Source organism: Coenobita brevimanus, chromosome 64, assembly GCF_032717465.1.
Source record: "Coenobita brevimanus isolate Jiangsu-jjx chromosome 64, ASM3271746v2, whole genome shotgun sequence".
Lineage (NCBI taxonomy): Eukaryota > Metazoa > Arthropoda > Malacostraca > Decapoda > Coenobitidae > Coenobita > Coenobita brevimanus.
This window is the reverse complement of record NC_137017.1, coordinates 29,064,113-29,089,239: the sequence shown is the minus strand read 5'-3', so window position 1 is coordinate 29,089,239 and position 25,127 is coordinate 29,064,113. Positions and strand designations below refer to the sequence as shown.

The 25,127-nt window shown below is 42.3% G+C and overlaps 1 protein-coding gene across 1 annotated transcript in view; it reads right to left on the bottom strand.

Moving 5' to 3' along the window:
- LOC145404720 (uncharacterized) overlaps window positions 1-25,127 on the bottom strand; it is a 336,793-nt gene that overhangs the window by 108,311 nt on the left and 203,355 nt on the right. Inside the window, exon 2 of the mRNA XM_080276271.1 lies at window positions 18,954-19,086. Within this exon, the coding sequence (XP_080132397.1) occupies window positions 18,954-19,086 (133 nt within the window). The remainder of the gene's footprint in view (window positions 1-18,953; window positions 19,087-25,127) is intronic.

Genomic DNA, 25,127 nt, shown 5'->3' with positions numbered 1-25,127 from the left:
AGTATCTCAATTTTTTATATTCCCCATTTTAGTATAATCTTATTTTACTTTACTATTTTTATTATCTAATTCGATTATATCGTAGCATTATCAGCAAACCATTCAACTACTGTACCTTTGTTAACTAATTTATCATCTTACTTTAAATGTCTGACGTATCTGAGGTGGCCATCTAATAAATAACATTTTTCTTTTTAACTCCTATCAGCATCAACAAGTTTTATCACCCGAACTCTCGGTTCAAGCAGACGATTATATTCAACCTGGCGGGGGAGACTGAGTTAATTAATTCTATATCAAAGGCTTACAGGTCGAAAAGTCTTTCATAAGGTGAATAAAACTGTCTGACGGTGCATAAAATCCAATATAAATTACCTCATCGTACTAAAAGAGAATTATTTCTAAAGCGCAGGGATGGTAAAGTAAATGGCATTGATGTTGGCTAATTACATTCCATAATTTCTCTCAATAATTAAAAAACTAATTATCAAAGGCTATTTCGCTGAGCTTAAATATACAGGTTAGTTCATATCTTTGTGTTCTCCTTGCCACTCAGCTGACCGATTCCTTTGTGTGTGTGTGTTTTTTTTTTTTTTATGCGAGGAAGAAGGAACCAAAGGCCATGAGCCCGCAGTAACAGTTCCCTCCAAGAGAAAAACAAAATACAATATAGAGCCAAATTCAAGATCTGATCATTTTGAGATGCCTGGACACACTGCGTTTGAAAGACTGGAGATCATAGGCAGCAGGAAATACAGACAGAGGGAGACAGTTCCAGAGCTGACCTGTTGCATAAATGAAAGACTGGGAGTAACGGTTGCGGAGACAGCTTTGTCGGTGTCAACAGTGTCTATCCTGCATGATTTTCTTTATTGCCTTGGCCATTTTCGCACGTAAACACACATACATACACACACACACACACACACACACACACACACACACACACACACACACACAAATCTCTCTCTCTCTACATATACGTATATAACTGACACTGGTAAAGCTAACCCGTCCCCAACACTCGAGATTCGGCCAGTTAAGTTCCAAAATAGGGGCAATACTCGTATATACACCATCCTATACTTTAATTACAGATCCATTCTAATTTTCCTTCTAGTACTTTTACGACGCCATGTTGGGCAATTGCACAGGAAATCTTATATTCGTACACTACTCCATTCCATATTTCCGAGTAGTAAACAATGTTGGAAGGTCGAAACGATAGACTTATGCAGTAAATGCATTTAATAGTTCTCTTAGGTTTTACATAAATACTGGATGAAGGCTTTAACGATTTTTAAGTCCTAATTCCGTCCACAACTGCTCTTAGTATTCCAGGGAGAAATGCTGCAATGTACAATCAGCACATTCATGTACAAATTCACCCCACATTTTCTCTCGACAATTTCATAACGTTGCAGTGGTTATTCTCTCACCATGTGTGATGACTTTAGCTTATCCTGACTATCTCTAATGTTATTCAGCTTAGGCAAGACTTTTCGAACAGGAGGGCTTTGATCCCGGACTGACAACCCACTGGCTGATGGTCACAATAGCCATTTCGCAAGAACGTCTGGCGAGGTCGATCCCAGTAAACAGAGTTTTGAATAATAATAAAATACTTATTTTTTTTACTATAAACACAAACATATGATCCTTATAAGATCGTTTATGGTATAACTTGTATCCACGACATGGGAAAAAAGAAAGCCAAGTCTGTCACGAAAATACATTTATTAATCACTTTATTTTTCTTTCAAGTAGGATGCTAGTAACTGCTAGAATGTTTCCAGAAATATGAAATAAATTTGTTTAGACATGATGTTCTGTTCTGTTAATAACATTTCTGTGGTTGCCTCGCCATAGCTAAGCCAGGAAAAGGAAAGTCAAATGGATCCCTCACCCATAGGTAAGATTAAGCTCTCGTTAACCCATCCGATGCGCAAGGTCTTTTATAATATGAATAAAAGCGTCTGGAATCGGCTAGAATACTCTAAAGTAAGACATTATCGTACTGAAAGGGTTACTTGGAAATCTCGTACTAACTCACTCCATATTTCTTTTCATCATTGTCAAAAAAAGTACTGGGAGAAAACTTTATCAGTAATATTCTTAACAAATTCATGGGACACTTCCTCAAACTTAAAAACGGCATCTGGAACAAAATAATGGAACACACACATCTGAGTACGTCCGGAAAGTTACGTTAAGTTACAAAATCCATCATAAACACTACCGCTGGGAGAAAAAGAGTTTCCTGTTTTATTGGAACGGGATGGATGCTGGAGGTGGGGGGGGGAGGGGAATGGGTAGGGGAGGGGCGTGGGTAGGTGAGGTGAGGGGAATGGGCAGGGGAGGGGTGTGGGTAGGCGAGGTGAAGGGGGAGGGTGAGGGAGGACAGACTCAAACATTTTTCTCCTATATGTGATGTCGATATTGTGTTCTGGTGATAAGGGAGGGGAGCAGATGGGATGGAGGTGCTGATGAGGATGAGCAGAGAGAAGGAGCGATGGACGAGGAATGAACTGAGACACACAGATATATATAGATGAACAGGCAGAGAGAGAGAGAGAGAGAGAGAGAGAGAGAGGAGGGCAATATACGGTACGTCGAAGGAGCTGGGGATGGGAGGATGATGGAGGAGGAAGCACGTACGGAGAGAGGGAGAAGGAGGGTGTACGGAAGGGAAGGACGGAGAGAGAGAGAGAGAGAGAGAGAGAGAGAGAGAGAGAGAGAGAGAGAGGGAGGGAGGGAGGGAGGGAGGGAGGGAGAGAGAGAGAGAGAGAGAGAGAGAGAGAGAGAGAGAGAGAGAGAGAGAGAGAGAGAGAGAGAGAGAGAGAGGAAGGGCGATGGAGATGGGCAGGAAGAGAGGAATGGGAGAAGGAAAGACTGAGAGAGGGGCCATATGAAACGAAGCAGGGGGGAGAAGGGAGGGGAAGGAGTGGGACAGTGAGAGGACGAGGTGAATGGAGAGAAAGGGTGAGACAAAGTGGAAGCGGTGAAGGGAAAGAATGAATGTGAGAGTGGGAATGGGGAACGGAGGAAGTGGGGAAAGGAGAGGTGGGGGAATGTAAGGAATGGGGAAAAGAGTGAGGGTAAGTACAGGTGAATGAGGAAAGAAGTGAGATGTAGGGCAAACAGACGGTGAGGATGGAGTAATGGGTGATAGAAAGAGAAGGGGCGAAGGAACAGCAGTGTGGAGCAGAAGGAAGAGAGCAGAAAAAAATGACTGAAAGATAAAACAGAAAACCGAGAGGATGTAAAACTAGACATTAAAAAGGCAGCACACATGAAAAAATGACAACCTCAAAATTCACCGCACGTTATCAGATCGTTACTGCGACTTTAGTAACGCATCGCCCAGTTTTGACAACCTGGATTCTGGGCGAAGCTGGTTGCCGGGTGCGCCGCTAGATGGCAGGAGGCGACAGAGGCGGCCAAGGCAAGGCAGGCGCGAGCTCGAGAGGTGGCGGCACTGTAACCATCTGTCGAGGGATTCTCTGCTGGTGATCGCGCTTGGCCGTCTAGTGCTGTATGACTTCTCTGTCTAGTTCTTGTCTTATTAGTGCCTGTGTAGGCCCTCTATGTCTTGTTTCTGGCTGTCTAGTGCTACTGGGCGTCTCTGTCTTGTTCGTATCTGTTTACTGTCTACGTAAACAGAAATCTCCCTAAATAGTTCCTGTCTCTCTAGTTCTAGAGGGCTTCCCTGTCTAGTTTCTGTATGTTTAGTTATTATATTGGTCCCCTCTGACTAGTTCCTGTCTGCTTATTGGTTGTATAGGCCCTCTGTTTAGTTCTTGGCTGTCTAGTGCTATAGGGCCTCTCTGTCTAGTTCCTGTCTGTTTAGTGATTATAAAGGCCCTCTGTGTAGTTCCTGTCTGTCTATTGTTCTTATAGGGCCTCTCTATCTCTTTCTTTCTGTCTGGTGCATAATTCTCTGGTATATCTGTCTGTAGGACTCTCTTTTTCCAGTGTTTCTCTGTCTAGTGCTAATGTTCTGCTATCTACACGTGCCGTTTTGTGCCGAGCGCTTCTTTGTATGGTGCCTCCGAATCTCGTCTCTGTTTTGCCTCTCTATCAAGTTTTACGATTAATTGACTATCTATCTACAATCTATCTAAAGCCTCTATTTAGTGACCCTCTATCTACTCTATTTAGTGTGTCTATCTAGTGTCTCTTAGTTTAGTGCCTCTCTAGTGCCTTTATTTAATGTCTGTCTAGTGTCTCTATCTGGTGCCTCTAAATTTAGTGCTTCTCTATTAATTGCCTTTTATGTAGTGTCTGTCTGGTGTCTACCTACTGTGTTCCTATCTCGTGTCTATTGAGTGCCTCTATCGAGAACATTTGCCTTTATCAAGTGGCTATCTAGTGCCTCCTTATCTAGTGTCTGTCTATCTAAAGCCTATCTATCGAGTGTCTGTCTATCTAATGGCTATCTTTCTAGTGCCTATCTATCACGTCTCTGTCTATTTTACACGTGTCTGTCTAATGTCTCCCTATTTAGTGCCTGTCTACCTAGTGCCTAAATCTAATACCACTTCTCTAGAACAGATTTACAGACAATACTGCAGAAATTCATAATCCTCTCCGACTACTAATTACGTTTGATATTAAAGCGAATATCTGGTCTGCTTTTTCACGATTTACCCGATACCCATTTTTTACGCGCATGATAAAAGCTAGAGTATATTTATTGCAGCAGTGGAAAGTTTATAGAATACAGTAACTCCATACCATGTTATGTAACTGGAAAACACCAATATATAAGCTCTCCGTGAGTAAATATTTCCAACGGGAGTGTCGGAAGGACGAGCAGGCAATCTTGACAGTTACATTAATTTTATAACACCTCACTATAATGTAAATATTTAATGATGGCAGGACTTTAATCGGTACCCTTCTACATTTATTCATTTATTCATTTTAATCCTCAAAGATTTTTAAAAGCAAGGCTGTGAATTTGGAAATGAACTTGAATAATATAAAAAAATCATGCCATATTTTCAACTATTATTCTTTTTCAGTTAGCAATAATGAAGGGTCTAAAAAAGCAATGGTACATACTAAATTCAGTCGATATTTTCTCTTAATGCACGAGTCCTGTACCAAATGGCTCGCTAGTAAACACGGATACATTACTAATGATTATATATTCATTTTGGATAGGTCGGGCGTAATGCAATGTGGCCATAAGCAGTTAGTACTTACATGGGGCTACCACGAGTATATAAACTGAAATTACAGACAGTTTCGGGAAAATACGTTGTGTTCATAAGAAATTAACACTATCCTGGTGTTCCATACTTACCTTTCTACCTGCCAAGTTACCTACCTACTTACCTACCTACCTACTTACCTACTGTATCTGCCTAATAACCGCACGCTAAGGTCACTGAAAGTTAGCTCGTTGTATAACTTCCTAGAAATATGCGTGCTATAGACTACCGGCACGCCATAGCCTCTCTTATTTTCCAGTTAAGTACCATCCTCACCCAACCACCTTATGGCCAGTTTTCTCCCCCATCGCCCCGAATTCCCTCCCCGAAATGTAAGGCACAGTCGAGTTCAAAAGTTCCACGTCCAGCGGCTTGAGCTAAAAGGATTCGTAGATACAGGGAGGGTCAGGGAGAAGGCTTCAGATATATTTACTTCATCAATATTAACCCCTGCAACACGGTGGCATTCTTCATTTCAATCAACCTGTCATAAAGACTTTGTAGTTACTTGTAGAGAAGTATATTTTAGACTTGTGGTCGAGCGGCTTTTATATCTTGTAGTAGTTTCCCCACCAGATGTCATGTAGTGACGGGAGAGGTAAAGAATAGTATGGGACTATTTTTATTTGTCTTGGAAATATTAAACAGGTATAAAAGTATAAGTCCCGGGTAGCTACCTCCCTGTCTCGCTATCTCTCTCTCTTTCTGTTCTAAGACTAATCTCCGTCTCGACCTCTCTCTAGGGTCGCTTGTCTCCTTCTCAACTCTCTTTTCTAAAATCTGGTGTAGTAGGGGTGTGTCACATATGTTCCTCATGGCAACCGGATCTTTCTCACGAGAGGACTGCTGACAGCTAACTGCATCATCTCCTTACTGGCCGCTGTCGTCAGCTTTCCTCCGTGTAAGCATGTTTAGCGCTGCTCGCTTCTCGCAGACACAACACCTTCTCATCATTTGACTTCCTGCTTCTATCTGTCTCTCTATCTATCTATTTATCTATCTATCTATTATGTAGTCCTATAAACCTTTAAACAAATGATTTTATTAATTTTCAGGCGGGATCTTTATTAATGAAGGAGTTAAGTAAGGCTATGGCCCGTAGTCTCTTTGGGTAAGAAAGCTCCCTGACACCTTTTCCTTAGCGATTTATTTTTGGAGACGACTGCTTAACATCCTTTTGCACGATATCTATGCAGAGTATGGCGATATTGGAAGGACTTATATCACATAGAAAAGGGGAAAAAGGTATAATATGCAAAATAAATCGGTTAGCAAGAAGTGTTAGGGAGCTTCCTTATCCAACGAAATGACGGGCCTATATCCAACCCCTCCAGTTCGAAGTCCTAAGCTGAATAAAATCGTCTGGAGATGACTGGAGGAAAATAAAGTCATGGGATTCAAGGGGTTAAGCGGTTGTTCAGGGCCACTCACTTCTACAAGATGGTCCGTAAATAGCGCTGCACAACCCACCCGGCGATACCTTATGTGTGGCGGGGAAGGCTGTATCTGCTGATGTGGGCGTGGGCGTGGGCGTGACAGTGGGACTAGGAATAAATGATGCAGGATAGACAATGATAACGCTGAAGTAGCCGTCCCCACAACAGAAAAATCGCCCGGCAGAAAAAAAAGAAAGAAAAAAAAAAGCGCAGTTAGGGAACGATGATACCCGAAATGAACAATACAACTCATGAATTCTCAAAAATGTTTCTCTATAGTGTACTCATTTTAATATACACAGAATAACAATACGGACTGAGAAATATCACAAGCCATATAGTGCGTCCTTAAGAAACCCAATATGGGGAAAAAAAAATCGTCGATCAGTTTCCAGTAGCCATCGTCTGGTGTCTCAAACTACTCATCGTCAAGTGTGCACCAATACTTTTTTTGTATGACTGTATCGTCCTTTATACAAAACGACACACTCATAACTCTTCTCATATCTTACGTAACGTGCCACTTACTGTACTGCGGACGTATGGATTTAACTGTACCATCCCCTTGCACAAACACGGCAGCGCTATGGTAACTTCCAGGAAACTCTTTAGCACAATTCGAGTATCGCATGACCGACGGCAGAAGAAAAACAATAAGTCTGATTTACGCCCATCGACTGTGCGCGAGCCATTAACCCTTTCACTACGATGACGTCTACCGTAGTCTAACAATATAATACCCAGACCAGCTTTTTTCAGGTAAGGAGAGACGTTCTGATTAGGTAATAGTTTTAATTTATCCTTTTCAGTACGAGAGATCTTTCCCAAGTTAAAAAAAAAATGGTTTGAGGTAGCAAGGAGAAGCAAAACATCACGTAAAATTGCTTAGAGGTAACAAGAATTAATTAAAAGTTGATATCGCAGAAAATTAATTAGAAGTGGCATGGATGAACTAAAAAGACACCATCGGATTGAAGGGGTTATGGAAAACAAATTAATCTTTGCTGAGTGCCAGTCTTCCCCTAGAACATGGCCCACAACAGTCTCATTTACACACAGGTCACTAATAATACTGGTGGGGGAACAGGGACAGAGGGGGATACAAACTTTATCCAACAGTCCGACCGGCGCGAAACTCAGATTCAGGTTTTTCCAGGTGCGGGTATTCATATTCCGGGTGCAGCGCTGAAGGGAGAGGATGGCGAGGGGAAAGGGAGGGGAGAAGGATGGATGAAGGGGAGAGAAAATGAACGAGGGGAGTGGGGAGAGGAGGAGGAAGGAGAGGAGGGGAAGGAGATGGATTTGGGTGAGGTGGAGGAGGTGGGGATGGAAAGACAGGGGATGAGAAGTGGGAGGGAAAGATTATAGTGGGACGGGAAGGAGAGAGAGTGAAAGAAGATGAATGGGGGAGGGAGAAGAAGAAATGAGAAGGGATAAGAAGAAGGAGAGGGAAGAAGAAACAGGGAAAGAGAGAGAGAAAGAGAGAGAGAGAGAGAGAGAGAGAGAGAGAGAGAGAGAGAGAGAGAGAGAGAGAGAGTACAAAGGCGTACAGTGGAAAGCAAACAGCAACAGATCTAATTCTCTTTCGAAGCTGTTTACTAGAGAAGATTATAATTATGTTACCTAAATAACTATGTCGTCTAATTCTACAAGCGGCAAATAAGACTAGTACATGAGTGAGGGGAGAGGAGAGAGCAGGGAATGACAAGGCAGAGGGATCGAGTGAGGGAAACGTGGAGAGGGGAGGAGGGAGGGGGGAGGGAGGGGGGTGGGTTCAATGGATTAGAAGTAGAGGGGGGAAAGGGGAAGGAAAAAAAAATAGGTAGGACAGGTAAGTGTGGGGAGAGGTGCTGTGAGGGGAAGGGGGAATGGGAGAGGTGGAAGATGAAAGATGGGGAGAGAAAATAAAGAGGGAGAAAGGTAAGGGGGAGAGACGAGATGAAAAGATGAAGGGGAGAGAGGGGGGTGGGGAGAAGGTGGAAAAAAGAGAGAGAAATGGGTAGAGGAGAGAGAAAGAAGGGGAGAGGTAAAGGAGTGAAAACGAAGAAAGTGTTGAAGGGAAAGGGGAAAGTTAAGGGGAAAGATGGAAGGTGGGGAGAACAGGATGGGGATAGGTGCAAGAAAGTGGAAGGAAGGAAGAAGGAGATGGAAAGTGAATGAGAAAGAATGGTGGATGGGAGAAGAATGAGAGACGAAGGGGTGGGAATGTGGATGGGCGAGGAGAGGAAGGAAAACGTAGAAAGCGAAGAGGAGAGGAAAAAGGAAGGTGGAAGTGTAAAGAGGGAGAGAGAGAGGAGGGAAGGATGGGAGGGAAGGAAGGATAGTGGAGAGGAAGGAGGAAGTGAAAGATAAGGAAGGGAGAGAAGATAGAATGGGGAGAGGGTGGTGCAGAGGGGAGGATAATAAAGGTGAGAAGAAAGAAGAATGCGAGGGAAGGAAGAGGGAGAAGGAAGTGAGAGGAGAGGAGAGGAGAGGAGGCTGAGACAATTGTTTTACGTTGCACGAGCTTTTTTTCTGGCAATACATCGATGAAACGTTTGGTTGTTGTTGTTGTTGCTGCCACTGCACGGGTCACTGCTTCAGGGGGAGGGCAGAGAGGCAGTGGGAGGGGTAGGGGGATGATAGGAGGGGGAGAAGGAAGGGGGATGGTTGAGGGGGAAGGTGGTGGTGAGGGGTAGACTGGAGGGAGTGGAGGAAGGGAATGGGGATTGGATTGGTGGGAGGCGTACCAACAAAGGAAGGCTGCATTGTTTTATTTTTTCAGGGTCGAGCATTTAAATAACAGAGATGCGTTGCGTGTGGAACCTGGGTTCGTACATACAAAGAATTCTAACCACTACGCAGGATACAAATGCCTCCATAGCAATTAACACTCCCAAAGATTGTTCTCTATTTCGAATTTTGTCACTTATATGTACACTCTGGATTAGCTGAACGAGACAGGACGAGCATATAAATAAAGTATCTTATATACAACTCAACTTTAGGAGAGTTTATATATACGGCGTCCGAAGCGCGTGGTGAAGTGTAGGTGGTAATTCCCCCACTCAACTGTGTACCTTTCTACGTTGGGTTACATCTATAGGATCCAAGTTGTCCGTCTGTCACTCACTAAGGAATTTCGAGAAACAAGGCGCTCGGCTGACGTAGAATTTAGTGGCCCTAATGCTCCTGCATCTAGTACATACAGTGATTTAAACTACTCTTATTGCGCCGGACAACTGTATTAAACTTTATGGAGACTTCTCGGACGGAAACGAATAATCTCCATTAACTCTAAAACAATATTATTATTGATATATTCTACTCTTGGCCCAGCCAGATGACTTCCTTCAGCAAAGTGGAGACTTCTCGTACTGAAGGATTGAAGGAAACACTGATATTATTATTATCGGTCTGCAAGAGGAAAATTACACACTGATACAACTAATCCATCCCTTACTTGCCACTAGTAGTAAGTCATTTTACACAAGTTATTAACCAAAACATGTACATCAAGTAAATCTTCTCCCATGATTAGCAAAGCGATATCCATGCACTGTTTCTCAAATATAACCGAATACCCAATTCCTTAACAGTTCATCCATCTATTCATCATCCAAACCTTTTTTTGCCCCATCTGGAGGGTAGAGGCCCGGGGCTAGGCTACTCAGTCATTACATTTAAGGCAATGAAGACCAGCTTCAAACCCCCCTGAGAGGCATCATGTAAGCAATAAACCCAAACTGTTCCTTGGATGTTAACTTCTACGGGCCCCTCGCGGTTGGAGGGCCATAACCCCAACAGACCATCAGGTGTTGTTTGGTTTCATGATTACCACCCAACCCAGTATCATTTGGCTAATTATTCAATGTCAAGGTTGAATTATATTGAGTGTCCCCACCTACCAATTCCGTAAACAGTTTATACACCCTCTCGGTAGTGGAACAACTCTAGTATTTACATCCCAACAATCGCCAGACTATTTAATTCTGCTGAGAGTGAGTATGGGAGCCTCAAGGTGTTAGTACTGTAACCATTAACCCTTTCGTGGTCGGGAGAGCTCTAGCATTATATTCAAGTTTACACCAGACGACTATATTCACTCGAGTTTGTCGTAACAGCATGAAAGCGTTTATATTCCCTAGTATGTATGTGTTTATATTCCCTAGTATGTATGTAAGTGTTTATATTCCCTAGTATGTATGTAAGTGTTTATATTCCCTAGTATGTATGTAATCCATGTCGATATAAAAAAGGGAAATATGATATCATAATAATGCAAAAGATCTATCTATCTATATACCTAGGCTGCTTCCCCCAAGGACAGGGAGGTAGCCGAGACAGGACGACTCACTCTCCATTTACTCATCCATTCAAACACATTCATTCGCATCTTAGCCCCAAAGGGGAGAACGGACAGATCCTCACCGCATCACACCGCACAAGGGTCAACTGCGCAATGCAATCAGTGACATCCGCAGCAGGGCCCGACAGCAGAACTGGTTTACCCCTGCCACATCATAACAGACCCATCCCCTTACCCGCACCTGACCTGACTAGCTGATCAGACCAAATGCGGGAGAATATCCCCTCAGGGCTGCGTCATCACTTATTCATTCACAATTTCTCTCCATTTATTTCTGTCACGCACAGCCACTCTTCCTTGCTCAACAGACATCCCTCTTGCATCCAGCGCTCTCTTCACACTGTCCATCCATCCTATGCGTGGTCTTCCTCTCAGTCTTACACCTCTCACATCAGATCTAGTTATCTTTTTCACCAATCGCTCATTATCCATTCTCTCCAAATGCCCAAACCATTGCAACACCCTCTGCTCAACTCTACCAGCCATCTCCCGAACAACTCCAGTTCTCCTTCGCACTTCATCATTTCGCACTCGATCCATACGCGTCACTCCACACATACTCCTCAGACATCTCCTCTCCATTACATTCAAACTTTTCCTCTCAGCTACACCCATATTCCATGTTTCAGCCCCATATAATGCAGTCGGTACCACAACACCCTCATACAGCCTTCTCTTTACATCCATTCTAAGCGAATGACATTTAAACACTTTTTTCATTCCTCCCAGCACCTTTCCTACTTCATTTATTCTAAACTTCACTTCTGCATCTATTCTTCCATCCACAGCAACATGTGACCCTAGATATTTAAAACAATCTACCTCCTCAAGCAACTCACCATTCAAAACTATATTCATCCCCCTACCATCTATCAACCTCGTACACTTCATCACTTTACTCTTATTCTCATTTACTTTCAATTTCCTCCTTTCACACACCCTTCCATAGAAGATAATTATATGAATAATTAAATCGCTGCAAATGAGGCACTACGGAATCTCCAAGGCATCGAGAATACAATCCCCTTCAACCAGACACGCATTTCTGCTTAATTTTTATCTCTTCTGCTTTTATTCAGCTAAGGAGGAACTTTTCGCAACGGAAGGGTTGGGTATAGCCTTCATTAAGCCCTTTAGTGCCTGCAAGTGGAGCGAATGGAAAGTGAGAGATTGACCAGGAAAGTGTATGGGAGTGAGGTGCGTTGGATAGGAAGGAGGGGAAGAGGGAGGCCGAGAACGAGATTGACAGGTAAAGTGCAAGAGTACATAAGGTAAGGTGGTGTGCCGTGGGAAAAGGGAATGCTGCATTTAGTAGGGACAGGAACACCATTGTTTATTTTAGGCCACACCTCCCAGTATGCGGCGTTAGGCAAAAGACAGATAGGTGGACCTTAATCATTAATTGTCCATTATTTACACTTCCTTTATAAATACATAGTTTGCATAAATATATATCCCTTTCATGCATACATTAATTTTGCCCTATAGAAAAGTAAACTGGAAATTATGAAGTGCAAGAAAGACCCTTGAGCCGACAGAGTTTACGCTCCCTGGTCTTCATATAGCCACAACCTGGGATGTTTGTCTGACTGACTGATGAAAACAGAACTGGCAGCGTAACATGGAGGGACACTGGCACAACTACCACGGCTGATGGCCTACTACACAAACATGGACGCAATACTGAAGCCTAGTTGGACGAGACATGACACCTGAGCTGGCGACCCGTCTGTCGTAAACGCTGGCGTGACCATCTGACTATCTGTCTATTTATACATCGATATATCTATCTGTCTAACCATCTACTTCTCTATCTATCTATCTATATCTATCTATCTATCTATCTACAGCCAGACGCTTAAATCCTGCAGGGGAGGCCACGAACATATCCCCTTCACGTCATCCTGTCCACCATCAGGCATTCCTCTCTCCACATCACACCGCTCTCACCTACTGTATATATCTCTCCACTCCGTCCTTCTACTCGTACTTCATCATCGATCACCTTCTCCATCTTTCGCTCCCTTCATCTCACTCACATACTGCACAGGCTACCTCACTCTTCATTCCATGCACATAGCCAAACCACTCCAGGATCATAGTTGCGCCAAATACTAATACTGTCTATAAAATATGTAATCCAATATCTCTTTTTGTCAATGTGAGCACCTATCTAACCAAAAACATCGACTGAAAATTTATAAGATTACGTTCTTTGAATTAAGCACTGTATAATTTCAGTGTCTGGAAACTACATCCATATGGACAACAAACTCATCTGGTCCGTGAAATTTTCCATTAATTTCTTCTGTCTCTATTTCCTTCCACGATACTCTGATAACACTGAAACATTTGCCACAACTAATTTCGTTGGTTATCAATTAACAACAACGCTCGAGGCACAATGAAAGGACCACCAGGTTAGGTCATAATGAGATAACAACATTTATATTCATTCGCTTAAAGGCCGTCTTCTGCGGCCTCCGATCGATATCAAGTCAATTCCTTTTTTCAGTCGAATGGCAACAGAAATTTAAATTACTCATGCCGTGAGCGAGGCGGAGCGAGGAATTTTCCTTTATTTTTATCCTGCTGGGACATTCGATGAGAGAGAGAGAGAGAGAGAGAGAGAGAGAGAGAGAGAGAGAGTAGTGTTTGCTGTAATACTAAATTATACTATTGCACTGTGGTATACAATTTTAGTATACGGAGGGAGGAAGGAGAGGCGAGAGAATGATAATACAACAAACACGCCACTCTTCTCTCTTCCTTTATAATGTTAGTAATTTCAGTGCCTGACCAAAGACGAATCCATCCCCTCCAATAAAAGCACATAGGCCTACTAGCAAATGACCAAAAATGAGTCGTAACTCGGGAACTGGTGGCCTGATTGGAAATTGTTTTATTCTTCAAGTTAAAGCATTTTAGCGGTACCTTAGTCTAACAAAAATTGCACTACGCTGCGCCGTTTCTGCTGTGTTACGGTAACAACCAAACAACCTTACAGAAATCGGATCATTATGAAATAGATACAAGCAGGTTTACGAGAAATGATATAACTGTCACATTATATACTTCCCACAAACAGGGTAAGCACAGCACACCAGTATATGCCAGGATGAATGGACATTGTGGATATTTCTTCTTCAATTGATTCGTACGATGCTGGCAAAAATAACAATACACTTTTTATCGTCAGGTAAAAAAAAAAAAAAAAAAGATCAGGGACAAAAGGTCGTTTATCATTCCACTGTCTGTCATTTTCTTTCCTGACGCGTTATTTTAAAAATCATCTCTGGGCAGAGAAATATAGCAAACCTTTTAGCTTAGGAATATTTGCCAGCAGAAAGAAAAGTCATATGATGCGAAAAATATTAGGCGATTATTATTATTATTATTATTATTATTATTACTACTACTACTACTACTTCTACTATTATAGTACTACAACTACTGCTGCTGCTGCTGCTGCAACTACTACTACTACTACTATTACTACTACTACTACTATTATTATTATTATTATTATTATTATTATTATTATTATTATCATTATTGTTATTATTATTCAATCATTCATTCAGCATATCATTTTCATTATTATTTTGTCCTTGGCTGTACACGCTTTCCTGCCCTGAGACGTCACCAGCCAGGCCTCTCCATACAAGTGTCCGGCAGATGAAAAGTGATCCTCATGTATCTGCTACGTCGCCACACAAGGCCAGAGCTAGGCCTGCGCGTTGTGTAGTCGCCAAACATCAACGCGTCCGTGTAGGGTTATCGATGTGGTTGTTGTTGTTGTGCATTTTGATCCCCCAGGACGTGAATGTACTAATATGCTATTGATGTTATTATACAAGTGAAGGGTCTTGGAATTACTGTTATTACCCATTTTTATTCGCATTCTTAACAATTTTACCGAGTTCAAGAGTCTATTAAAATTAGACCTATCCTGGAGGACGTAGTAGGGAAGAAACCCAGGGTGGAGGGATGAGGGTGGCGTGTCTATGGAGACGATCAGGAGGCGACCAACGAGGCTTGTTGGAACGGAGAAGGGAGGCTACATGAGGAGTGTGAGGAAGGTGTACTGGGGTACTCGTACACCCTGTACAGTACTGTAAGAGGATCAATGAAAAGAAATATCAAAAGGGTACTAAAAATTATATATATATATATATATATATATATATATAAAGGTACCAATTTCACTTAGTGTAAAATCTGCTCTACTGTTGATGTCATTATTCTGTGCTATATTCATGAACTATCATAATTATGAGCGTCCGGAGTTTATTAATACAAAATACTGCTTGCTGATGTAGCCCCGACTCATTTAATTTGCAGTTCTTTTGGTGGGTGCCATTTGTGCGCATATCTCTCCATCAAGGTTTGTTTACGATCGTGAGCATCGCCATATCCAACTTAAAATTGTACTAGTTTCTGAGCAATGTATAATGCCTGATGGTTACTCCCAGGTTATATATGACATCAGAACACCTCTGCTAATGCATTATGTTCACCCTCTCTCTTCATCATTCTTGCCCCTCCACCCCCTCTTCCCACCCTCCCTCCCTTTGTTACCCCACCCTCACCACCTAGACTCTACGCTACGAAGCTTTTTTCCACTTCCTCTTCTCTGCTCTCTTCTCCCTGCCCTTTACATTTTCAACACCCCTGTTTTCCCTGTCCTCATACCGTTACCCCTTCTCCTCACTCCCTTTTGTCCACCAGCATTCTTTCTACTCCCTTCTCCTTCTCCCGGTTTTGCACCAAGCCCGTTTTGCACACACATCCTCTTTCCTCTCCTCTCTTTTCTCCACTCACTTCCAACACTGCCTGTAAATTCCGCAACATTTTCCGTCACCTCTTTTCACCACGCCCTCTCATTCCCTCTCTCTTTTCTCCTCACCCCTTTATCAGGGCTCTCATTTTTTCCTCATTCTTTTCATCCCAAACTTCCTCCCAATCCCTCTTCCCTGTCCTCTCCTCCCTGTCCTCTCTCCTTCACCCTCTTTTTCCTTTCCTAAACTTTTTCTTCTAATAAAGTCTTTTCCTTCCCACTCCCTTTTCCCCTTTTCTTTTCTCTACCCTTATGCAATCTCTTCTGTAGCCTACCTTCCGTAGCCCTTTCCAACACCCCTCTCCTCTCTTCTCCATCCTCCTCTTCTCTCCTCATCTTCTTCTCCCTAGACTTCTTCCCCTTTCCTCCCTTCCTCTCCCTACGCATGACTCTCCCAATACCTTGTTCTCTTATTATCCTTTCTTTACAATCCCCACTCTCTATTCCCCCTCTTCTCTTCCCCCCTTTTCACCGCCCTTTCTCTAGCCTTTTCCAGCCCTTCCTCCTCTCCCTGCTTTCACCCTTTCCCTCTGTCATGCGCATTAAGCTTCCTGTTATCATCTGTTCTTCGCCCCATCATTATCAGTACAAAGACCGCTCACCGTTCTATCTTTAGCCCTCTTAATGCTTAACTAGCACAATCTTCTTTTTATATTAGTCTTCCTGTTACCAGACGATTTTATTCGGAGGTAGAGAATACCCGCCTCTCAATATCCTATCTTTAACTCTCTCCGACCATTTAGCCCAAGGATGTCTTTTAATTTATATTTTTGTTTTTCACATGAGGAAAAAAAATCACCGCTCATGTTTAGTTTTTAATCCTCCTTGACCCATTCATCTCTATGACATATTTTTCACTCTGCCTCAACTACCATCAGACTGTTTTATTTAGACTGAGAAAAAGTCCTAATTGTGATGGAGGTTCATGAAGGCAACATCTAACCCTTCTAGCTCAAAATGTTTCCAAAAGTGGACAGTCTCGTCTGATAGTAAGAAAAAACAAGAAAGGACGAAATCATATTGAAAAGGTTAACCCCTTCACTACGATGGTCTCTTCCTCCTTCATTCAGTCTTTCCTTCCACGCTGATTTAAAAAAAGGAGGGGGGGGGGAATCAAAACCCTGTAACATATAATTTCATTTTAAACGAGAAAGACAAAATTCAGTGTGAAATCCTCTTCGTTTTTCTTGTTCTTTCAGCAGGAACGAAATAAGGCTAAGGAAATTTTTCTTATTTTGTGAATATCTCTTATTCGTCTTGCAAAAATTAATCTTAGTTACGAGACAATATTTATCGTAAGCATTTATTATGAATCTTTCTCTAATTTCTCCTGCAAAAACGAATCCTGCATGAGAGAAAATTAACATGAATTATTTTGTAATATTGTCACTTTTTCTTCCTCCTTAAATAAGTCTTAATTACGAGGGGAAATTTATCGTCTGTTACTGTATATTGTGAATCAGTTTCAGGTTATTTCTGCCGGAATAAATAATTCTCTATTTCCTCTTGCCTCTCGCTCGTGCTCAGTCGCGTTTACGATCTGTGGTGTGGCAAGACTAAGAGCTGTTCCTCTTTGTTTTACGGGAATTATCAACCTGTTATTTCATTCTGAGGCCTAGGTAATTTGCTTAGATAAATCCCAGCCTCCATGAAGCTGCAATTACCCTATGAAGCATAAAAATCCGTCAAGTGCTGGATTTCTTTGGGGTCGTTTTCTAAATGGCTATGAGGATTTCCTAACACCCCATCTTAAGAGGTTTATTCTGCACAGTGCACTTCAGTACTCACTTACAGCTTTCTTTTATGTATGCTGAGTCAATATTAAGGGGATATAACGAGCATATAAGGGAATGCTAAGGAGTTGTTTGCTAAATAATTCGCTAAGGAGAGGTGTTACGAAGTCTTCTACATCATCCAGAATACAATCCTTCCAGTATAAGGACCGATCACTTTCCGCTTCTGTACGATGTTTTTTTTTTCTTGCTACCACCAGACGATTACATTCAGGATAGGAACAAACACTCCGACAGATGGAAATGTTGGGTGGGAGAGACAGCCAGGTTAGAGCTTGGATTCTTTATTTTTTCAAACGTTAGGGCTACACAGAATCCATCTACAGAGAGATGGGTTCCGTGTAGGCCAAAACGTTAGATATAATATTTAATTCTAGCTCTAACCTGTGTCTCTGTCCCAACCAACATTTCCAGTTCTCTCAATGGACCTCTGCTCGACTGATGTGGTTAGCCTTCATGCAAGAGACGCGGCAGAACTAATTTCTTTGCAAATCGTAATACTAGCTTTGAGAGTTTACAGGCTCTTCAGCGGCCATTCTAAACTGCAACCATGTAACAACGTAGCAGTAATGAAAAATAGTTTATGTGAGTTACTCATGCCAAAAACGTCATTGCTTTATCAGATAAATGTCTGCTTAATTGTCGAGCATACTTTTCCAGATTGCGACACCAGGCTGAAATGAGGAACTAACACGGAACTTTATAATAAGAACAGCCATTCTACATGATTTCTGGTTCAGATCAATTTTCCATCATCATCATCGTCATGGTTACCTTCGTCGTCGTCAACAGCCTTGGACAGTCCCCTATTGGACGGAAACCCCTCCCAGTTTTCTCCACACTGACCTTTCAGCTGTTACATGTAGATTGCTCCATCTAATCCCAACAAATCTGCCATATTATTATTTGGGTACGCATCATTTCTATGATTTTGGTACTGCCCAGCTGTTGGGTACTTTAATACACATTTTCATAAGTTTGCTTAATGCTGAGTAACCTGCATCTTTAATTAAACTGAAAGTGAAATCTTCACCTCCTGCCTTACTCGTACTTTACTTCATTTAATGTAACTTCTTAAACAAATATGCTGTACTCCCTACAGACAGTTAACCCTGTTCCCTAATATAAAATAAGCAAACACAATTCCCTCCTTCCTAGGGAAAGAAAAACATCCACATTTCGATGACAGACAAAATCCCCTTTCTAAATAAACCAAGAAAAAAAAACTTCAGAACCAAAATGACAACAAAACTAAATAAAACGCAATAAAAGAACCTCTCTCTCTCTCTCTCTCTCTCTCTCTCTCTCTTATCTTACCTGTAGATGGGGACGCTGTCGGAGGTGCGGTACCACAGGACGAGGACTGGCTTATCGTGAGACAGCTTGGGGTTGGGTTGGCAGGGTAACTCCGCACGCTTCCCTGATAACACCCACACCGATGTTGTCTCGGCTGTGGGCAGAGAAAGAGGGTGTTGGTAGTTGTGGTGGAAAAAAGATAGATAGGTACTGCCTATTAATAAACAGATAATGAATGCAAACAGAGCAGGAGTGTTGCATGGCCTGTCTGTCTCTTTCACACACACACACACACACACACACACACATAGAATCACTGTTATATAATGCGGTTTTGATGACTGGTTCTGTTATAAGTCTGTTATTTCAACCCTGTCGCGAACAACCCAATGATCTCTCACTGTCTGCCTGTCTAAGTTAACTGTACATTGGTTATATGTAGCTAATTTTTCACTATTATTGATGGTATTAGCATTATAATAAATCATTAATAATTATATGTAGTAGTAGTAGTAGTAGTACCATTTTTCATTAGTTTAATACATAAACATTTTCAGTTAGAAATTTACGCACCATTTGCCGCTATATCTGCTGTCCTGTTTTCACACCCCTCTGAAGATCTAAATAATCCAAGAATGAAGAAAATGCCCTCCTAATTTTTCTGTTCAGTCGCCTCAGTACAAAGGTCAAGGAGACTTTTTGCTTCCCGGATGAAATGGGTTTGTGGGGCGGCCTAGGATGACATTAGGGGCCATGAAAAAAGTTAACACCTTTTTACCACGCCAGGCTTGTGTGGTGGTGGTGGTAATGGGTGTGGTGGTGGTTTTTGTGGTTGTGGTGGTGGTTGTGGTGTTTATGGTTGTGGTGGCGGTGATTGTGATTGTGAAGGTGTTGATGGTGGTGGTTGTGGTTGTAATAATGGTGATGGTGGTGGTTGTGGCTGCTATGGTGGTGACGGTAGTGGTGTCAGTGTTTATGGTGGTGGTGGTGTTAATGGTGATGGTTTTGACTGATGATAGCTGTCGTTATGGTCGTGGTGGTGGTTATGACTATGATGGTGGTTATTATTGTGATGGTGGTTATGATTGTGGTGGTGGTAAAGTTGTGATGATCGTTGTGGCTGTGATGGTGCTGATGGTGGTTATGACTGTGGTGGGGTTATGCCTGTGGTGGTAATGGATGTGAGGGAGGTCATGGTGGTGGATGTGGTTGTGGTGGTGGTGACTGTGGGTACTATGATGATGATGATAATGATGATGAGGATGAGGATGATGATGATTACATGGAGTTGCACATGTTAAGTTTCACACAATATATACCTCAGCAACTGACGGAATGTCTCTCCCACTGGCACCACGAAGCACTTTTGGGATGAATCGTTATGCATTTGAGATGGTGTCAAGGGCTTTCGGAGTCACGAATGGTAGGTGAATGGATGTACGGTACTGATGATGGTTCTTTCTTTTGACATCCTCTGTGTGTGTGTGTGTGTGTGTGTGTGTGTGTGTGTGTGTGTGTGTGTGTGTGTGTGTGTGTGTGTGTGTGTGTGTGTGTGTGTGTGTGTGTGTGTGTGTGTGTGTGTGTGTGTGTGTGTGTGTGTGTGTGTGTGTGTGTGTGTGTGTAAGTAACCCGATGACAATAGCCAGACAGGCAAGGTAATCAGATCAACATTGTGAGCTCAAAGTCATCTCAGGGCAAGGGCAAGTGAGCTCAGAAGAAAAATGATCAGTAACAACGGCAAATTTAAAAATGCTTGGACAAAAGAATATAGAATTTTCTACCAACTCGAAAGCAAATTTTACTGCAGAATTTTTTCACCGATAGAGACAAAACAAATCGACAAAGTGGCTTAGACTAAGCTCTGGCTGTAATAAAAAAAAACAGTCGATGTTTGGGAATATTGTTCGTAGAAACAAGCGTAAACAAAGATATTTCAGCAATCACAAAGGCTTGCATGGTGCAAGTGGTTACAAACAGATCTGTGCATGAACAGCAACAGCTGCCTCAATGGAGGAGACTTGCGACAGGGAGCGACGCACTGTCAGCAAATTGCTAATTGTTGGGAGCTGCAGTTGGAGGTGTGTAGGGAGTAGTAACACGGACTGCAATGAACCTCCACCATTACCATCGGCAAACTGATCCAGTTTCATCCAGGTAGTTCTGTGGCGATTGGTATACAGCTTTCGACTTTAAACTTGTTTCAAACAAAAGTTTGGGAACTGTGTCCCACACAGTTGTACCACCAAACTGACGGGAAATTCAACCCTGCAATAAAAAATGTATTATCTGAGATAAACGTAACACAACGGGGCTGATAGTGATGCAAGGAGCTACCACGCTTTAAAGCCATCATCAATAACGTGAACACAGGCCTGATTCTTTGATCTGATGCCGAGATAGGTCAGTTAACAAGGATGGCTAAATCATGGAAAGTGTTTGATGTGTAAAAGATAACAAATACATGAATTATTCAGATCCCCTACAACTGCTTTAGGGTCGGCCAAATATATAATACGGTATTTAATTTCTTTTGTGGACCGTCCTAAACTATGCTGTGAGGATCATACTGTACAGCCGAAGGTCATATCAAAAGAACAATGTGAAGGTGTGTGTGTGTGTGTGTGTGTGTGTGTGTGTGTGTGTGTGTGTGTGTGTGTGTGTGTGTGTGTGTGTGTGTGTGTGTGTGTGTGTGTGTGTGTGTGTGTGTGTGTGTGTGTGTGTGTGTGTGTGTGTGTGTGTGTGTGTGTGTGTGTGTGTTTCATTTGTGGGTCGAACTGTCACTGCTAAGGAGGGAGATTTTTATTTTAATTTTTTTTTTAAGAGCCCACCCCTCCTATGATGCAGTGCCAGGCAATAACTTTACAAACTATGCAACCGAAGCTGACAAAGTACGTAAACTAACATGGGTTACGTTTCTCTGTTCAGCCAGATAACGTCACCCCAATATATCGGTCGGCGTCGAAGGGTGGAGAGGGACGAGTCTGGAGATCACTAGATTAACTGTAATGGCAAAAGCAGCTAACGAATCAGAATAAAATGTAATTGAAATGCCATACGTAACAAGGCACATTAATCCTTTGACAGAGACGAGTTTGTGAGCTGACTGAACTCGTCTCTCGTTAGCTGGAATTAGATACGAGCTTCTTTATATTACGTAACAAGGGACATTAATCCTTTGACAGAGATGAACTTGTGAGCTGATTACAGTCGCCCCTCGTTAGCCTTAAAAAACAAAACGAGGATCTTTATTTTCGACCAAAACGTTAATCTCGATACTTTTTAATATTTTTTTGTCTTAGGTCTCTCCTGAATATGGCAAAATCGTCGGTCGTTATGTGAAATAAATGCATAGTAGGTAATTCGCAGCCAAAAAGTAAATACACATCTACTAACAAGGTCAAACATACAACGAATATTATATCTTGTAAAAATAACTGCTGCATGTAGTTGACCAGTTCTAGGCAGCGTCCACTAAATTCCACGCCAGATGCCCATGAGTCATCGGCTCATCAACACTATAATAATTTAGCTTCATTAGGAAGGATAATAGACGCGGTTCTGTCATGCAGTTTATCTTGCTTGAGAGAGAGAGCGCATGTCAAGACTGATTAGCACAATGGTTTAAACACTTTCAGCACAGGGACGTCTTGCATATTCTGTTCTCGTTATCTGCAGAGGATTCCATTCAGCTTTGGGGAGCCTTTCCTAACTGGGGGTTAGAATATTCCATTACTTCGGTCCGTCCTATCCCCATCACGTGTCTCAGAAATTATCCTGGAAGAAGTGGGTGACTTGCCTTAACCTCCGTGTTTTCAGTTTTGATAATCCGATGGTATATTCTACACTGAGATACAATTATTATACTATTTTTACTCTAGTTTGGCCTCATACTGTCATCTCTCCATCTTGAATACTGAGTTGCAACAGTGGATTAACGCTACAATATGATGCTGGTCACGAGAAAGTGCTAAGAAAAGAATGTAAAGGCCCTAATATTCTCCCTCTCTCTCTCTCTGACTGACCAACGTGAAATAAAATGCAAAATGACGAAAATTTAGGCCAGATTACGATGAAAAGAGTATAGTAACGTGTTAACTTACTGACTAGGATATATCAACCACAACTCAGCCTTCTGTGTGGATTTTGTAAAAGCCTTAATCTTATTTTCTTCCATTTTGCTTGAAGCCATATCCTCGCAGACACTGCAGATATGAGGGAACTTATTTCTTTGCGATTTATTCTGCATGTCACACATTAATATTTTTTTGTATATCATTCCCAACTTTTTACAGTCATCTTATTTTCTTTCACCTCAAGTAAAGCCGAATTTTCTCCGGCACTGGAATTCTCAGCTAACTTTGCCTTTATTAAAACTTTCTTGTATTTTATTTTCGTCTCTTACTATCGATACAGTTTGCACAAGTAGCATATAAGGGGATACTGAGCTGCATGAGATAAGTAGCTGAAGAGAGCTGTCACGAATTCTCATACCAACAAAAACAGTCCATTATCTTTCATGTCAATTTTGTTTTGTCCCTCACGGTTCCCACTGTTTTATAATTATCAACGGCATCGCTATCATCATCATCTGTTTATCTATCTATCAGTCTACTGCTAGACGCCTTAATTCCGTAAAGGGTGGCCACAAACAAATCGCCTCCATGTCGCCCCGTCCCCCATCATAATCATTATTTTTATCATCCTAACCCAATTTTTCAACAAATGCAAGGGTCCTAACAACATAATAACCAGGCCGGGTATGTTTCCCAGGGCATGCGCAATTGCACATTGCACAGTTTGCCCTTGAGCAGCGGCTGAAGAGAGAATCAAGGTCATAGCGTCCGTGGCCGTGATGTGTCGATCATCATATGCCCTGCGCGTGACCGTCATGTGGTAGCGGGCTAAAGTCAGCATTTCCGAGCGATATTCCGTAAAGTAAGGCTTTCATGGCCTCACTGAAGCTTTCCAGTGACTGCCTGCTATGCTGAAAGTTTATATGCAAGTGTATGGAAATTGGGCATTACTGCGGAAACATGTTAATGAGCTTGAAGCTGCGCTGGTTTCCTAACATTTAAGCATCAAGAGGGCAAGTCCTTTCGTAGTTATCAATTTTGGTTACCGTCAGACATTTTCATTTTGTTGTTGGAAACTTTGGCTATATAAAAGGTTGAAGCCCTTCACGTAACGTACTGTATGAGGTCAGAGAGTCTGCTCTTATATCCTGACTAACATTTTACTCACCTCAGGAAAATCCCAGCCATTTAATTTCATAGCCACTTCAGACAAGACCTTTTTTTTTTTTTTTAATTTTGCTATGTACACACGATTTCATCTAGGAAAAAAAAAAAGGTCACCCCTAAGCTGAATAAATGCTTTGGGGGCATCAAGATCAAAAGATACGTCATCGCAGTGAAAGGGTTAATACTGTCTTCAGACAAAAACGAAAGAAAAGATTAGAAATAATACCGACACGCGCGCAAACTACGTGGCATAATTCCAACAGAATCAGATAATGTGGGTTTCCAGCGGTCCACAAAGCCGCCCCAGCCTGCCAGACGGACCTGAGTAGCGAGGGAGCAGAACTAACTTGTGTAGGGTCTTCCTAAAAGTTTTATTTCTGAAAACAAGAGAGAGCGACTGAACGCAAACACTCCCGAGCTAAACTTCCCCCGGACCTGAGAAAAGAGCGGGGCCTGATAGGAGCTGCGAGGAGGTGCAACTGTGTGAAGAAGGATTTAGCGTGGGAGAGGGGGATGAGTTAGGTGGGTGGAATGGGACAGAGAGAGAGAGGGAGAGTGACTAAAGGGGGAGGGGAGGATCGGGTGGAAGACAGGAGGATGGAGCGGGATAGAGGGACGGTAGTAGGTGGATGAAGAGGGGGAAAGGAGACGAAGTGGAAAAGGGGATGGGGTAGTTGGGTAGCGCGAAGGAAGAGGAGGACGGATTGGAAAAAGGGATGGGGTAAGTAGATGGGAGAGAGGGAGAGGGGGAGGCAGTGGGAGGAGGGGACAGGGTGGGCGGATATAAAGGGGAGAGAGAGAGGAGGACAGAATGGAGTGTGTGGAGGGTGAAGTGTCTGTGTTTCAACTTGATTTGAGGAAGATTTAATGTGGTTGGTTTCTTCCACTCAAAATAAAATCGTCTGGTGGTCGTAAAAAAGAGAGATAATGTTGCTGAAAAAAATTTTGGAGTATA